Source organism: Oxyura jamaicensis, chromosome 3 (genome assembly GCF_011077185.1).
Source record: "Oxyura jamaicensis isolate SHBP4307 breed ruddy duck chromosome 3, BPBGC_Ojam_1.0, whole genome shotgun sequence".
In the NCBI taxonomy this organism is placed as follows: Eukaryota; Metazoa; Chordata; class Aves; order Anseriformes; family Anatidae; genus Oxyura; species Oxyura jamaicensis.
In genome coordinates, this window is record NC_048895.1 from 33,563,419 (window position 1) to 33,581,060 (window position 17,642).

The window sequence follows — 17,642 nt, forward strand, 5'->3', positions numbered from 1 at the left end:
CAGCAGAGGTGTTCTGTAATCATCCAACTCAGAGGGGAAGGGAGGAAATAAAAGCAGACACTGCCTTCTCTCCCTTTAGTCACCACAAACTTGATCTCGTTTGTGGCATATGTTGGCTGAGAAGGCTTACCAGCTGAGGCACTGAACCCCTTGACACTGAATTTGTAAACTCTGCCACTGAAAGGCATGAGATGGGCACCAAGACAGTCAATCCTACGTCATGGTAGCAATTTTGAATATATACAGAAGTGGAACTTCCAGTATCTGCAAGAATTCTGATGACAAAAAGGGCAGAAGCCTTCAACTTTTCAGGTGTCTTAATTTATAAGCAGAACCTGTGAAATCATCCACCACTGGGACTTTTGTTTTAGATACTCTGTCCCTTCACAATGCGCTGTAAACATCTATCTTCGCAATCAAGTCATTCTTCATGCAAGTCAGCACAGGGCTTCTACCCGAGGGAAGAAGGAAGAGAAGAGAAGGCATTGGTATTCATTACAAAGACACAAAAAAGTACAAGAACAGAGCACAAAGGAAACATGATATGGAGAGCTAAAAAAAAAAAAAAAAAAAAAAAAAAACACAGAGTAAGCCACCCTAGAAACAGACACTAGAAAACCCTGCTCCTCTTACCAACTGTCTACCAGCTACTACCTACCACCCCAATCTCATACACCAGAAAGCTATTTTGGCATACACCTCATGTTTTCATTTCTCCCAACCCAAAAATTCCCTACCCAAAAATCCATCTTCCTCAATTATTATTTCCTCTCAGAATTACTCTAAAAGCTCACACTGAAAATATACCAGAAATAAACCCCTGGCCGCTTACTCATGCCTATCAGAAGAACGTCCACAAAGAACAACCAGGCTATGGCAACAGCAGATGTGTATGTCATCCTTTTTCCCCCATAGCCTCATCTTTTTTTTAGGATGTGTCCTCAAAACTCACCTCTGCCATGCTTCATATAGGAAACTGCTGTCAGGTAACAGCTAGACTCATACAGATCACGTTGACACCGCTGTTACTGATCAGCATAAAATTGGGCACACCCTACTAGGTACCCCACTTCCCCCACAGCTATCTCAACAGGCTTAGCTGTCATGTTTTGATCTTTCAGCCTGTAAGCTCTGTGGAGAAAGAAATATCACCCAATTTACGCTTCTCCTACAATATTTAATAATGATAATGAAAGGGGAAGGACAGGGCAAACACCTCACATCATAATACTGTAGCCAGAGAAAAGTCACTAGTTCTCTATGAAGAGATAAACAGTTTTCAGGAATTGTTTATGCCATTTTTTTAAGGGTCCTACGCATCTACAGTATACCCACATTACCTGCTAGGAACATGGGACAAACATGCAGAGTCAAGACAACACTACAATAGACAGAGGAATTACCAAGGAAACCCAACTGTATATACTGAAATAACTGAATTCTGGGATGAGGAGGTCAAATATATATTTAAATTCAATTTTTTTTTTTAAAAAAAAAAAAGGAAAGGAAAGAAACGTGGGACAGAAGACATCTCTGGAAGTCAGCTAGTCCAACCTTACTTAAACCAAGCACTCGATCAGATCAGCATTGGCTGTATCTCCAAGGATGGCAAGTCTACAACCTCAGCCCAGTGCTGCTGTATTCCTTGTAAAGGAAAAACCCTGAAGACTACTTACAACACCTAATGAATTTCAAGTGACTTCTCTAACACTGCAGTGACAGGAAGAAAACATCCTCAGCTAGCCATTCAGTCTACAGAACAGCAACAACAACAAACTTAATTAAAATTGCCAGCTCAGATTCTACGTAGAAGTAAGAAAAAAATTATCCTACAATACACAGGAAATGTATGAATGACTAACTTCAAGGTCTATATTTGAGCACTACTACATCTACAATCACTAAACTTACAAGTATTATTGTTAACTGAACAGAATTACACTGGAGAGTATTTTCATGGCTCAGCAAGGTGGTTTTTTTGCATATTTGTGAAAAACAGCATAGTCCTGCTATAAGTATTCTGGTCAAGTCACCACTGGAAACCTAATAAAAATACTTAAACAGCACAAGGTGATTTTATGCTAGCATTCAAAATTTTCATATGGAAAAGGTCAAAGCCCAAATCTCCTTTATTCGATTTTATAAAAGCCAAATAAAGCTGTAAGAGAAGCATGCAGTTTCAATAAAAACATGATTTCTCTCCTGACCACTTACATTGGAGTTGGCAAAAATTGAATTTGAGTTGGCTACAGAATATTCGGCATTCGTCAAGTCTTCATTGCTCTGGTAAAAGACAAAAATCACGTTTAGAAATAATACACACAATTACGGTTATGTGTGTCTAGTACACAGGAATACTACTTACAGATTTACTACTAGGTCCATGTAGAAAATAATTCAGTGCCTGTGGGTCCCTTAAGAAAAAAAGAAAAAAAGTTACCACTTTTAGGCAACGGAGCTAATGAGGCTAATTTAACTGAGACAGACACTCTTAAGTCACATAAATCAGGTTCTGCTGACTGCTGTGCAAAGCTGAAGAGTTTACACCATCTGAAGATCTGTGTGTCTCTATCAGCATGATTTGCAGATGCTGATCACATCGACTGTCATTGCACAAAGGCATTTCAAGAGATAAACTCTGTACATCACAAAATCTTGGTTGCACTCTACCTCCTTTTATGAGGGTACTACTCTCGTTCTCTGACAATTCAGTATTTCACAACACGTAATACAAAACCTACGGAAAATACCACGATCAAACAACATGAGAACTAAAACCATCTATTCTACTGAGATCAACTATAATGCCTGCTCAGCTAACATCTAGGTCAATAGGAAGTTTATGAACTTCAATCCTTTACAATGTTTTCTGACACCTTATTAAAAAAAAAAACGTTTGTTTTTGACAGAGTAACAGTGTTTTCACTTTGAGGAAAAAGCTGCACCTTTTCCAAGCGAAATCAACCATAGCAGTAACTTATTGCTGAAATACAATTTCGGTGCCCTTCACGAATTGAGTACCATAACTGAATAGAACTCAGATTTCAAGTGTGGTCTGACAAAATGAGCATTGGAAATTCAAATAAATTAAAAATACTTTAACATAACTGCACATACAGACCTCATTTAAAAAAATGAGTTACATGGGATTATTTTAATTAAACAATTTTACAGCATTTCCAAGCATGTCCATTAGCATAAACAGCAAAATGACATGGACTTTTCTTTGATTTTAAAATATCTTTACTGATTAAGAAGTAATAATAAAACATTTTTGGGAAGCAGAGATTCTCACTCAAAAAAAAAGTATTAATTCAAAACACCTCTCTTGATCATCCTAGGGAATAAAGTGGGAACAAGTTAATCTTTCAGATCAACTAGTCTTCTGAAAGCACAAACACATGCATACTCTTTTGTTTTATTTGGGGAAAAAAAATATTTGTGTTATTACTAAATAGATGTTAAACAGGTATTGCTTTTCAGGGACTTTATGGTACAGTTACATTTACAACATACAAGTGGTTACAAATACTGTCAGCCGAAAGTATTATTTTCATCGGAGATGCACTGAATTTCAGGAATTAAGGAGAAAGATCACTGTATGAGATCATGAGGTCTATCACACTTATGAGTTTTATTGATACATGATCAGGCCATTTAATAACAATTACACTCATTGGCCGAGTCGTGAAAAACACTATTAAAATTGAAGAACACTTCATCCCCTTAAATATTGTCTTTCGTAACTAAGGAATTTTAGAAGGCACTTACCAAATACCAAGGAACTGATGGGAAAAAAATGTTGCCTTCCATTCTTCTAGATGCTTAAGGCACTAATTGCTGCGAGCAGCAGGAAGAACACTGTAATTTTTCAAACACTTATCTGGATAGAGGGCACTTCATTTTCTGGACCACGTGTAAACTTGTACTGGGATCCTCATGATTCACACTCACAAGGCAGCATTTAATTGCCCAATGCAGCCAATTATCATCCTTATGTTCCAGGCAGGATGTGCTTTCCTTTTACAGCTACAATCAGTAGCACAGTATAGCACATGGACTGGAAGTGTGAGCCATTACTGGCAACACTTTTGCCATAGCATCTACAGAGTAACCCCCAAACTGTAACAGCCACTGCAATCGTGTTTTATCCTTTCTGAAGTTAAAGCTCTCACTGGTTTTGCATATGAAACATAAAAGGCCTATTTATTTACTACATTTAAAATAGTAAAAAAAAATATTTTCTAGGACCATACTAATTTCTTAGAGTCTGAACGAAGTACCATGTATGAGATGTTCAAGTTTCATCTTATTTTTTTTTTATGTATTGTAGGATGTTACCTGTTCTTGAACACCTGACATAATCAGGAAGCATGGCTTTTTTTTTTTTTTTTCAATTATAACACAGCACGGCTACTCATTACATTTGCAAGGCACCTAGAATACTGTAAAATAATCACTTCCTAGAAGATAATTTTGTAAAATGACTTTTCACGACTTTTCTGAAAGAATTGCATAGGGAAAACTTACCCAATAAGATCAAGGAGACAGGATTCATCATCATCATCATCCATGACAACTAAAACAAAATGGAGGAGGGAGGTATGTGACACGCATCAGACAAAAGATTGCTTTCAACAATAAAAACCAATTATTTTTATCTAACAATTCATGGGAGTCAGATGATTACTACTGGTAAAGCTCTTAAACATACATGCACCTTCTACAGAGGTCCATACAAATGTGAAACATTTATCTCAAAATCCCATTGTCATATGTAAGGACCTACAAAACCCCATGCAGTACCTCATCATTCAGCGTGTGTTTTTTTTAACTTTAAATTTGAGAAACACAAATGATTAACCAAACTGATTAAACAGAACATCCGTGACTTAAAATAGTAAAAATCAACTCGGAATACTAACTCAAGACTTCCACTTAAATCCTTCTATGGGAATTTCTTCCCAGCGGGGATATACGTGACCACTACAGAGCCTACAAAGACAGTTACAAATTGTTGGCTTTAACACAAACCAGCCAAAAAGATAAACAGATTTGGTCAGTATCACGACAGTGCTTTCATAGGCCAGAGAGAAAAATACAGATAACAAACAGCAAGGCATTAAAAAGAACACTTTTTTTTAGAATGCCCTTCTTAGCTACTGCTAGCCACGATATATGCAACTTCAGCTTCTCCTCAGTACTCAGAAGTGTACTTAAATGAACGTGTGATTAATAGTAGAGAGTTCTGACAATCCTTTGAAAAATGGGTGGGAAATTCGTTTGGATTCCTGAAGTAATGCAAGCATCCAGCGGGCGCAGAGCATTTGTAGCCTCTCAGTACCACAGCCACCGGCTCTTGTGCTCATGGCTTGCTCAGCCTGGTACTGGCTGTACCAAGGATGTTCCCTCGCCTTTTCCTCTGGTGTTCCTTTGCAGCTTCTGTTGGCATGACCCTGGTTCTCCCTTTCACTGTAACTTTCACAATTTCATCTGATTGTAATATCTTCTCCCTTTTCCCCGCCAATAACTCTCAGAACCTCTTTACCCTCCCTTACTCTCTGTGAGATCCCACCTAACCCACCAGTTCAATTATCAACCCCTGCGAGCATTTCCTAAACCTCTTTGTACCCTGTCTTCCCTTCAGTTATCCAACCCCATCCTCATGATACCATGTAATCAAATCAAACTGATCCCCACGCATTCCATGCTCGTTTTTTTCTCATCTCTCCCTTACAGTCTACCATCAAACCTAACACCCAAGGTTATTACCGTAGTTTGGCTTTAATTCACTGTGCTCCATCTCTTGCTTCTGGCAAAACACAAACTCACTGCCACTGAGCAGCTCCACACGAATTGTTCTGCAGGCTCCCTCCCCTACAACATCCCCAGTGATGGAGCTCCTGAAGGGACAGGAGGCCAAGCATGCCAGGACCATTCAGCCAGCAGAACAGGAGGCCGGGGGGGATCTTCTCAATGAGCATGAACAGGGTGCCCACTGGATGAGGCCACCTCCAGAGCTCCCTTCCCACCTCAACCATCTCGAGATTCTGTAATCTCTTCCTACACCTCACTGATTTTGAACTTGGTTTATACTTTATACCCTATCCCCTACACCGCAAAGCCTCATGCTCACTGAAAGGGTGCAGCAGAAGCAGAGGATCCATCGCTGTAAGGGTGCCCCAGTCCCACTGCTCTGGGAGGACATGAAAACTGATCACGGCCAGATACTTCAAACGTTAGTGTAATGGGTTTGCATGGCAAGGGTTTGGTAGTGGGGGCTGCAGGGGTGGCCTCTGTGAGGAGGATCCAGCAGCTGCCCCATGTCAGATCAAACGCCAGTTTCAGCCGGCTCCAAAGGGCCCCACCACTGACCAGAGCTGAGCCATTAAGTGATGTTTGCACCTCTATGAGATCAGATTGAAGAAAGGGAAAAGACCCTGCTGCACAACAGCAGCTAGGAGAGAGGAGTGGGAACCAGCCCTGCAGCCCCCCAGGTCAGTGCAGGAGGTGCTCCAGGCAGGCAGCAGCAGTTCCCCTGCGGGCTGTGGAGAGCCCCTGGTGGAGCAGGCTGTCCCCCTGCAGCCCATGGGTCCCACATGGAGCAGATCTCCACGCTGCAGCCCATGGAGGAGCCCCCGGTGGAGCAGGTGGATGTGGCCTGGAGGAGGCTGAGGCCCATGGAGAGCCCCCGCAGGAGCAGGCCCCAGGCCAGAGCTGCAGCTCGTGGAGAGGAGCCCACGCAGGAGCAGGGGGTCTGGGGGGAGCTGCCGCCCGTGGGGGACCCGTGCTGGAGCAGTTTGCTCCTGGGGGATGGATGGACCCCGTGGTACGGAGCCGTGTGGGAGCAGTTGTTGAAGAGCTGCTGCCTGTGGGCAGCCCCTGCAGGCTCAGTTCGAGAAGGACGGCATCCCGTGGGAGGGATGAAGTTAGGGTCCGACCACAGCCCCCATTTCCTGTTCCCCTGTGCCACTCAGGGGGAAGATGTAGAAGAGGGTGGATGGGGGGAAGGTGGATTTAGTTTGCTTTGTTTCTCACTGCTCTAGCTTGTTAGTAACAGGTAATAAATGTTATTAATCTCCCTATGCTGGGCCAGTTTTACCCATGACGAAAATTGTTGAGTGATCGCCCTGTCCTTATCTCAACCCTTGAGCCCTTTCTATGATATTTTCTCCCACTTTCCTTTGAGGAGTGGCAGTGAGAGCGGTTGTGGTGGAGCTCAGCTGCGCAGCTGGGTAAAACCACCACAGTTAGAGAAAATCAGCATTCATGAGCCAATTTGCATTTTAAGGAAAATACTTTCTCCCCCGTTTCAGTAGCACACCTGCTCACTGCTCACACCACCAGCATGAGCACCGGTCTTGTAGCTGAGTGCTAAGGGAAGGACTACAGGACATTCAATGATGTCCTTGTGAATTTCTATGTAAGCGTGCATTAGTAAGAGCAAATCAGTAAGTGATTAGCGTTCTGCTTGAATTGCACTGGTAGTACTACTTGCAGAAAGCTACTGTTTCCTTATATAGCACTTACAGCTCCCAAAACCAGGTTTCGAAGGTTCCTAGCTAACTGGGAAAAAAAATCTATTGAAAGCCAACAGGATCTTTTTTTCCACACTGCAAGCCTACTTTTGGAAATCCCATCCCATGTCACTATGGCAACGCTGACACTGTTATTTGAAATCAAGAAGTAAAACTACCAACACAAATTAAATGAATTTGCTAAGTTCACCAAACTCTTGAACCCTCGCATTTATATTAACTGGAAGAGAAAAAAAAAATGCATGAAAATGCCAAGGAGAGAAAATCCTAACGGTAATACATCCTCTTCACTATTTGGCCCATAAGCTAAGCATTTAGTTAGCCTTTTAGAAAAAAATAACGTGTTGATGCCTTTCTCATTCCACACCTCATACAAGAAACATCTACCTAACATACTGTTACAACAGACAATAAAAGATGCTCAGAACAGCTACATTCTGGTAAACACCAAGAATTGCTATCAGCCTCTCCTGAAGCACATCCTTCTAGCAAGTTTTAACAAAATCCTTGCCATCGCTAACAGAATGAAAGCATACACAGATGAAAGGCAAATATTTGATACCATTTAAGAAGTAGTAACAATAATAACCTGGTTTACCAAAGAGCTGTGGATAATGACTGCCAAGTTTTGATAGAGCTGATCAATGTAATATCGGAGAGCCAAGGACGCACCCATCGTACACAGCTCTTGCTACGTTCCGTCTCCCTGATCAGCATTCAGTCAGCAGAGCTGCATCCTCCCTACACCTTGGAAACTGCAAATAAAGCAGAAATCACCTCACTTCCACCTCAATATCCCCCCAGGGACGGTGGTGTAACACCACACTAACGTGGTGCCGGATGGCAGCGCTTTTGTGCACACCACAGGACAAATATGCAATTTAACCCCCCCACACACAGGTACGCGGTCTGCGAAACAGCAACCGAGTTCACAGCCAAGCCACAAGCACTCGCTACCTATTAGGATTCAATGCTGTTCTCTCTTTGCTCTGTATACCCAGGATCTACTTCACCACGGAACTGCAGGTTTAAATCTTTTTGACTGATGCCCATGTTCAATGACAATTTGTTGTGTTCTCCTAACCTCGGGATACCAACAGGAAAGGTGCACAATCAAACCAAGTCCTTCAAGGCCCCAAATCAGCTACTCGTTCAGTCTTGTTCTAAAAGAGGGCAGGCTGAGCAACACGAGACATTGACACAGATTATCATTTCAAAGTGTGTTAATAAACATAAGCCAACCCCATGACATTCTCCTGTTTTCTACAGCATAAATGGTAGAAAAAAAAAAAAAAAAAAAAAAAACACGTTACTTTTCTTGCTAAGTGCCCTTTATCTTTTTACATCCAAGTTCAGTTTTGTCCTCCTTGGTATTTGTTAACATATAGTGGCCCAAATTAATGATTGATGCATGGAAAGGGTAAAAACCATATTATACCAAGACGGCGTGACAATACAGCTCAACACAGTGAGCAGGAATTGGAGGATGAGAGCTACACAGCCTGGGCCAGCAGTCTCCTGAGCAGGGTGGACAGTAGAACTTAAATAGTATCGGTATCAAATTTATAAATAAATATATGCATATTAGGGGCTCAAAAATGTTTTACTAATGGGGCATGTCATCAAAAGCATGTGGAGTCCACCAGTACTGGCTCTTCAAGATGGACTTGCTCCTAGATTTGGGTTAGCAGCCCACAGGGCCCCTACAGCAGCCCCTGCCAGAGGCTGCTGGGGCAAGACAGCCACTGGGGCACGCACATTGTCCTGCAGCCAGCTCTTACACCGTGTCCTAGCAGGTACCTCATTATCATCAACACAGTTCAATGGTGTCTTTTTTTTTTTTAATTTAAACACAAAGTTCACTTCAACGTAACTAGTGCAAACTCAGCTGCCTGCTTGTAACAACGTCCCAACTAATTTCTAGGAAATAACCAAGCTGGTCCTTATTGCACGCTCCTGAACAGATCATAAAATAAGCAAAAGTAACAAAGCTGACAACGAACTACCAGCCACACAGGCCAGTCCTCTCAGGGGCTGCCTCCCTGTGTCCTGAAAGGCCCCCCTTCCTCCCAGCTAACCTAAAACAGCACAGACAAGCAGCAGCCCCGCACCCCTCCTGCCCACCTTCCCTGAGTCAGCTCCAGGCATCCAAGAGTCACCAGGAAGAGAAAACTGGTCTGACAAAGTACATCGATCCGTTTCAGCTTGGATTAGCTTCCCGATTCGGTTCTGGCTTGCCTCAGGGCTACCAGAGCACTTGTGAGGTCCCACCTGAAATACTGCACCCTGTTTTGACCCCCGACTTTCAGATCACTGCAAGCCGCAGAGTCCAGCCGAGCACCAAGATGATACGAGGGACAGGGAGCACACCACCAGGGAGGGAAGCCCGGGGAAGGGGATTTCCTCAGCCTGGCCAGCCAGAGGCGCTGCATGAGCCTGCCACTCTTGAATCCCAAGAAAGTTTAAACACTGAATTGTTCACAAGGCCCACCATCTCTTGTTGGTCATGAGGCACAGACAACCATTCCTACTGTCCCTACATTTCTAAACCTTCTACGGCCCAATGGGGTGTAGAGAAATGCCAGGTACGATCCTGGGCAGCTACCCAAAAGAACCCCTTCCCCAGAAACTGATGCCAGTTGTTGACATTTCAATCCATTTCACTATTACACTAGACATTACGACCAAACCGCTGTAACTACTTGGCTTTAAATTCACTCCAATTATCTTAACACTTGTCACAAAGATTTTCCTTTCTCAAAGTGATTTGTAACTTCATTACCAACTTCATGCATAATTTCACACACAAAACAGTAAAATATCATTGTCATGGTTTGTAAAAATCCTAGGAGAGTGGCTATACAGAAAGGCATCATTTAGAGCAGTAATTCTCTGAAGTGCGATATGATCAACGTCAAAACTTGGTAAGCCACAAGTAAACAAATTTGTCTGCAAAACCGCTGTAAAAAAGTAAGTTCCCTAAGACTTTGTACACCACCCATCAGAGAAACTCTAAAGCAATCTCCATCATTACTTATAATGATTATAATTGAGCCATGAAGCTGTCTGTACTGTTGTGTTGTTCTACTCCACTTCCCAGAATTACAACCTACAGCCCCACCATGAATAATTTCACTACAAATAGCTAGAGAAATAGTCACCGTAACAATAATCATCAGAATTTAAAAAAATAAAAAATAAAACAAACACATTCTAATATCCACTGTAGAGAATGGCACTGTAGTGAACTAAACCTCAACATCAAATTTATGACGCCTGCATCTCCTATCTTCTTTCTGAACACAGATACAAGGTACCTCTACTAACACAAGCACCCTCCCCTTGCTAATTACATGAAGAAGATACAGCAGTGTTAAGACTGATGCTGCATCGACCGCAGAGGCAAAATGCCCAGGTTTCAAGTCCTTCCCTCACGCGGATTTCCATCACACCTTCCATTAGCAGTGCCAATATTTTGAGGGTATAAAATCAAACCCTTATTAACATGTATTTTGCTCTTAAATCTCAAGTCCACGCTATTTTGAACAATCTAGTACCTTGCAACCTGGGCGATTTCAGTCTCTTAACTAACCAAGCACGTTTGAAGATCAGCTTAAGGGCTGCTCGCCACATCCGGCCCTTTCAAGAAGCTGATTTTTACCCAGACAGAATACAAAAAAACAATTACGAAGAGCTATTTTCACTTCCCCTCTCGCAGTGTTAAAAGTTAGTGCACCGGAATAACGACGCGTTACTCAATGAAAAACAGGCAACTGTTGGAAAACCAAATAAACAATTTCTCAAATTTTACTCAGGAAAAAACACAGAAGACAACTATCAGAAAGTTGTCATTTCAGGGCAACAGAACTAAAAAAGCCAAATCAGTTTCTAAAATGTACTTTACAAAGCAAAAGGGCTCAGCAACTTTCTTCAAACCACACAATGCTTATATTCTGTAACATACATATTTCTTATGAATACTCTCCCTTCCAAAGTGATCAACAAAAAGCAACTATTACATATTTGCAAAATCTACCAGGAATTGTACTCTAAAGAGCCAACAAAGCAAGGAATTTGGGATCCTAAACTAGTACCAATTGCAATTGTAGAATGCAATTGGCAAGTGTGAATTTGCTCAATGTATGAAAACGTGGTTTCATTCCAACGTTCTGAACTGGGGTAGTACTTTCAGATAAAGACACAATGCTTGAAATCAGCTGTGGAGGCCGGAATTTAAAGCACTGCTATTCTCAACAGCTTTCTGTATGTGACAGTATGGGAGGAAAATTGTGATTTGACATCAGAAGAACAACGCAATACCTCCCTGTGATGAACTACTCCAAAAAAGGAAAAAAGAAACAAGGAACTACCCAGGACTTGGATAAATAGCAGCAATCACTTAGGAAACACGGAAACACCTAAGTGCTACCACGTCCTGTGAACTCAGTGACCTACACAACCGTATGCATCCCCAAGGTTTCTAGGGCCTGGCAGGAGATGAGCAGCCAGAAGGACGGGCAGGGTTTTACACAAGTGCTAAATGCCAGCTCCGCATACAGATGGGTACACAAAAAACACACGCTAAAGCACTGCAGTGTGCACAATAGGCTGTTCATTCATCCCGTAAATTTGATTTCCCATTATCATACTATAAAAAATTATTCTTGAGTTTGGCAAACACCGTAAGGTATTCAGGCATCCAAGAACAATGATATTTTAACGTATGGAGAAAAAATGGGAACGTTCACTTCGGTTGCTAGCAGTATGTATGATAGGGAAAATTAATCCAGCCACAGCCAAGCATACTGACTGTGTCTGTGAGCCCCCAGTGCAGCTGGCCAAAATCTGGTTTCCCTCGGACACACATCACATGTTCAGAACTGAATTTCTTATTTGATCCATTTTGTTTCCCACTGCATGCAGAGCTTTTCCTGGTAACACCATGCCCTTGACAAGGCTTTCATCTGAAACCAGGTTTTCAAAACTACACGGAGAAAATCCAGAGTAACTCATGGTCTGGAGGTCAGGATGCCTGCCAGCCCCACAGGACTCACAAGGTTGAGCACTCCGCTCAGCCCAGCAGGGACCATCCTCATCTCCGTGCTGCTGCCTACTTGGGGCTCCATCTTCTGAGCTGCTCCACCACCCACAGTTCTTCAGGAATCTCAATATTCATAAAACATTTGGAAGCTCCCTGGCATCGTCCCACGAGGAAAAGGAGGAGGCATACTACTGCCCATAATTAAAGCTGAACAGAGATTTCCATGCCTCTCAGCTATTATGCTTGGGCAATCAACTGAAACTCGAGTACGATAAACTGACAGATGTGTAACAAACTCAGCAGCACAGGCCATGACCCTGCCCCCAAATCACACTGGTCACACTGACAGTCTTGGCCCTGTTGAAGCCAATGGAGATTTTGCAGCCCATGTCAGGGGGCCGAAGATTTTCTTCTGTAGGCAACATCATACAAAATCCAAGCTTCGATACAGATCTTGAAAATCCCCACCCAGAACAAACTCACAGTAAAATTACTCTGAATTCCACCGGAGCCAAGGCACACGCTCAGCCCTCACAAAAAGGATCTGTCTCCTGCAATGAAGTTAAAACTTCACTGGGAGTTCATTAATGAACTCCTGCCTCCACCCTTCCTTACCACCTTCAATAGAAGAAACGCGGTTGTGTTATGTTTTGACAGATTTGCCCATTCCCTCCTTACCTTTTGGTAAACACTCCCTTACTCAAAGTAACATCAGAATTGGCTGGAACGTTTTAAAACTACTGCAAGTAAAGGAGTTAAAGGAATAAAACTGACAGTCCATTTGTGCTAGTTGATACTTTTTATTTTGTCCAAAAGTTCAGCAACTCTCCATTAAAACAAATTGCAGACACAGCAGATGGCTTTTCCACAATGAAAAGAGGGGTAAATGAACATTAGAAAATAGAGATCCGCATGTTCATTTAATTACATGATCTTGAAAAAAGTATCAGCTAAGGTCCCAGTGTTCACACATTTACATTGATATGAGGGCTCTGCCAACACTGTTGATCCCAGCTTTATAGCTCAAACAGTTGCAGGTCACATTCAATGTTAGCAGTTCATGAATTTTGCTGGTTTTCCTCTATTGTAAGAAAACAAAACATTTTTTTTTTGCAGACAATTCCCATGCCTGTGCTGGACGGATTATGTCACCATATAAAACCCTTCCAACCACAGATGCAGCTTATTGCAGCAGAACGACTAGAATAAATTATCCCAAGTCTCTGAACAGAATGAACTACACCATCAGAAAGGCTATTATACCTGGACCGTATGCGTTACTTAGACAGAGATGCCACTCTTTCACACTCCCACTGCTACTCCTACATTAAAAAGCACCAACCATTAGACTTATCATAAGCGTAACACAGCATGAAAGGCACAATCATTGACCATTACAGCCCCATTATAAAACATAACTGCAGTTCTGCAGACACAACTTTCTTCCTGGAATTGACGTGGATGTGTACCAGCAAAACTCTTACAAGGCATCTAGGGTGTAACACCCAAGCAGCATACCACCATGGAGATAGCTGCCAAGATCTTCAACACTGAACTTAAGTATGTTTCATGGGTACAGAAAGCATCTCTTCAATCACAGAATCATTAAGGTTGGAAAAGACCTCCAAGACCATCTGGTCCAACCATCCATACCACTGGTATTCCTGATACAAGTCAGCACTTGGCCATGTTGAACCTCATCCCACTGGCCTCTGCCCATCAACCCATCCTGTCCAGGTCCCTCTGCAGGGCCTTCCTGCAGATCGACACCTCCTTGGTGTCATCTGCAAACTTACTGGGGGTGCACTCAATTCCCTCATCCAAACCATCCATGAAGGTCCTAAAGAGGATGGGCCCCAGCACCGACCCCTGGGGAACACCACTGGTACCGGTCACCAGCTGGATTTCACTCCGTTCACCACCACTCTCTGGGCCCGGCCATCCAGCCAGTTTCTAACCCAGCACAGGGTGTACCTGTCCAAGCCACGGGCTGCCAGCTTCTTCAGGAGGATACTGTGGGAGATCACGTCAAAGGCCTTCCTGAAGTCTAGGTAGACTGTCAGCGGCCTTTCCCTCACCCACCAGGCAGGTCACCCAGTTGTAGAAGGAGATGAGGAGGTCAGGCAGGACTTGCCTTTCATGAAGCCATGCTGAATGGGCCTGATCCCCTGGTTGTCCTGCATATGCTGCATGACTGCACTCAAGATGACCTGTTCCATCACCTTTCCTGGCACCAAAGTCAGGCTGACAGGCCTGTAGTTCCCCCGGTCCTCCTTACAACTCGTTATTGATGGGCGTCACATTAGCATGCCTCCAGTCATCCCGGACCTCTCCCGATGACCACGGCCACTGACAGATGCTGGAAAGCAGCCCGGCAATCACATCCACCAGTTCCCTCAGCACCCTCGGGTGGATCCCTTCTGGCTCCATGGACTTGTGACAGGCCAGGTGGAGCAGCAGGTCTCTGACTGTTTCCACCTGAACTGTGGGGTGTCTCTTCTGCTCCCCATCCCAGACTTCCAGGTCAGGAGGCTGAGTACCCTGAGGATAAGTGGTCTGTCTGGCTAGTAAAGACAGATGTAAAGAAGTGTACTGGGTCTGGCTGGGATGTTACTTTCCCTGCAGCAGCCCATACAGCGCTGCGCTCTGCACTTGTAGCTAGAACAGCAGTGGTATCACACCGGTGTTGTGTCTGCTGCTGAGCAGTGCTGGCACAGCATCAGGACTCTCTCTGACCCTCCTAGGGGGTGGGCAAAAAGTGAGAAAAAAACATCAGCAGGGCAGCTGACCTAACCCAACCAAAGGGATATTCCATACCATATGATGTCACACTCAGCAAGCAAAGGTGGAAAAAGGAAGAAGAGGGGAGGGGTGGGCTCTCGTTGTGAAGACGTCTGTCCTCCTCCCGAACACCGGCTACGTGCGTTGAGGCCCTGCTTCAAGGACGTGGTCAAGCATCGCTCATTTGTGGGAAGTAGAGAGTAATTTATTTCCTCTGCACTTCCACATAGCCTTTACTTGTTTTATTATTCCATTTCCCCCCCCCCTTCCCTTTTTTCCCTTTAGTTGAATTGCTTAATTAATAATACTTCCTTAATAATATTTTTTCTCTTTAATTAAGTTATCCTTATCTCAACCCGTGAGTTGTTCTTTCCTTTACTTCTTCCCCTCCTCATCTGAGGAGGGGGAGTGAGAGCGGTTGTGGTGTTCAGCTGCCTAGCACTGTAAAACCACCACAAGAAGGCATTAAGAACCTCAGCCTCTTCCTTATCCTCAGTAGTCATATTCCCCTCTGCATCCAGTAAAGGATGGAGATTCTCCTTGGCCCTCCTCTTACCGCTGATTTTTGTTTTCCTTAACTGCAGTGGCCAGGTTGAGCTCGTGCTGGGTTTTGAACTTCCTGATATTTTCTCTGCATATGCTGGCAACTTTATTGTACTCTCCTTTTTGAGGAAATACATCTTATACTAGTACAACTGTTTTGGCTTTTGTGTTTGTTTTTTTTTTTAACGAGTACAATTAAATAAACTCTTCTGAAAAAAGGATGCTGGCAGAGGAGGCAGGAAAACTGCACTTCTGTAAAGGTGACAAACCTATTAAGATACAGCAAAACCATCTCTGTCAAGTGCACTACTACGTAGCCCTGACCTCACCTAAGGCCACAGACATACTGCACATTTTTTAACTCAAGAAAACAGGAATAACATACTACACAAGCCCTCACAGTACAGACGCAGTCAGAATACATTTAATATGTAACAGTATAGTTACTAGTACTAGTATAGTACTAGTGAAGCCAAGGTGCATCAAAAAAGCCCAACTGGGCCAGGGTATCAACATGGTGAGCTTCTGCACTCCTCAGTCAACACAAGCAAGCCAAGAGAAATGCAAAGCACTGCCTGAAACAAAACAAAATGAAGGCAAGCCAACAACACAAAAAAGCTTTTAAGGTCAGACTCAGCCAAAGAAATGTCATCTATTCTTTTTGTATTCATCTAAATTATACCTGCAGTATCACAACTTAAATACTTTTCACTTTAATGGAAGCATGTCAGAACAGAGCACATGCTAGGTTGTTTGGCAAGTATTATGTACTGGAAGAATACACACTAGTCATTTTTAATCGTATTTTTGTAATTTCCTCATTATTGTCACACATTAATGAGAATTCCACACAATCAGCAAGTCATTAGTGCATATTACAGATATTTTATGGTATAAAAATATATCACCATTAAAAAAATGACTCCTATCTTACTCCTAAGACTACTGTTAGCAGAAATGCAAACTAATTGCTTCAAAGTAAACGTCATGTATTAAATATTTCTGAAATATGTAAGCAAATACTACACTCCACACTTAGTAGATTTTTAACCAGATTACTGGTTAAGGGTTTTTGGCAGGTGTGTCGTTAAGAAAAAAAAAAAAAAACTAGGACACTAACAAGGTTGTTCACATGACTTTAGAAAAGAGTTTGTCTGTAGGCAACTTTTTCAGAGTATTTCAAGAAATAAAACGTGTATTTTACTAGAAACACAAATGAAAACCCTTCAACACCAACAGGTGGAGGATTTAATCCCAAAGGAAAAAAATAAACAAAACAAACTCCCACTTCCTTCAGAAATGAGCAAGAGGCATGGGGGAAGCCCTTCTATAATGTGTCAAAAAGCATAAATGTAAGAATTAAACGAGCATTCCACACTCCTCAGTGGGCTCAGCATGAGCTGGTCTTGTAGCATCCTTGCTGTTCTTGAACACTGATGTCGTTGCTGTTAAGCACCACAACCATCGATCAGATTGTACAGAAATGTGTTAAAAAAAAAAAAAAAGTTTTGATCAAAAAATAGGAGACTATTTGCATCAGTCTCCCTAAGATGCCTATTAAAATGGTGCTACCATGTTCAATTTGTTTGGAAAAAAACAGTAATTTCTGGGGGACAAAAAAAGGAGCAATAAAAAATTAGGATGAAAAAGTATCAACGCTAGCCTAATAATAACAACAACGAAATAGTTGTTTAACCAATCACTACAAAGTTATTTGCCCTTGAATTTTTGCAAACATT

The 17,642-nt window shown here is 42.6% G+C and overlaps 1 protein-coding gene and 1 long non-coding RNA gene across 5 annotated transcripts in view; one reads left to right on the forward strand and one right to left on the reverse strand.

The window, feature by feature from the left end:
* BICRAL (BRD4 interacting chromatin remodeling complex associated protein like) overlaps nt 1-17,642 on the reverse strand; it is a 35,418-nt gene that overhangs the window by 14,845 nt on the left and 2,931 nt on the right. For 3 of the 4 annotated variants that reach the window (XM_035320861.1, XM_035320858.1, XM_035320859.1), the window contains exons 2-4: nt 4,531-4,579; nt 2,366-2,414; nt 2,215-2,283 (exon numbers count right to left, since the gene is read on the reverse strand). In XM_035320861.1, coding sequence (XP_035176752.1) covers nt 2,215-2,283; nt 2,366-2,414; nt 4,531-4,574 — 162 coding nt within the window. In that variant the 5' untranslated portion in view covers nt 4,575-4,579. Of the gene's footprint in view, nt 1-2,214; nt 2,284-2,365; nt 2,415-4,530; nt 4,581-5,293; nt 5,945-17,642 lie in introns of those variants that run through there. The other variant, XM_035320860.1, reaches the window with a different exon arrangement.
* Nucleotides 10,377-13,063, forward strand: LOC118163838. The gene is made up of 3 exons (XR_004749215.1): nt 10,377-10,508; nt 10,690-10,694; nt 13,052-13,063. It is a non-coding gene; the product is annotated as an uncharacterized LOC118163838 (long non-coding RNA).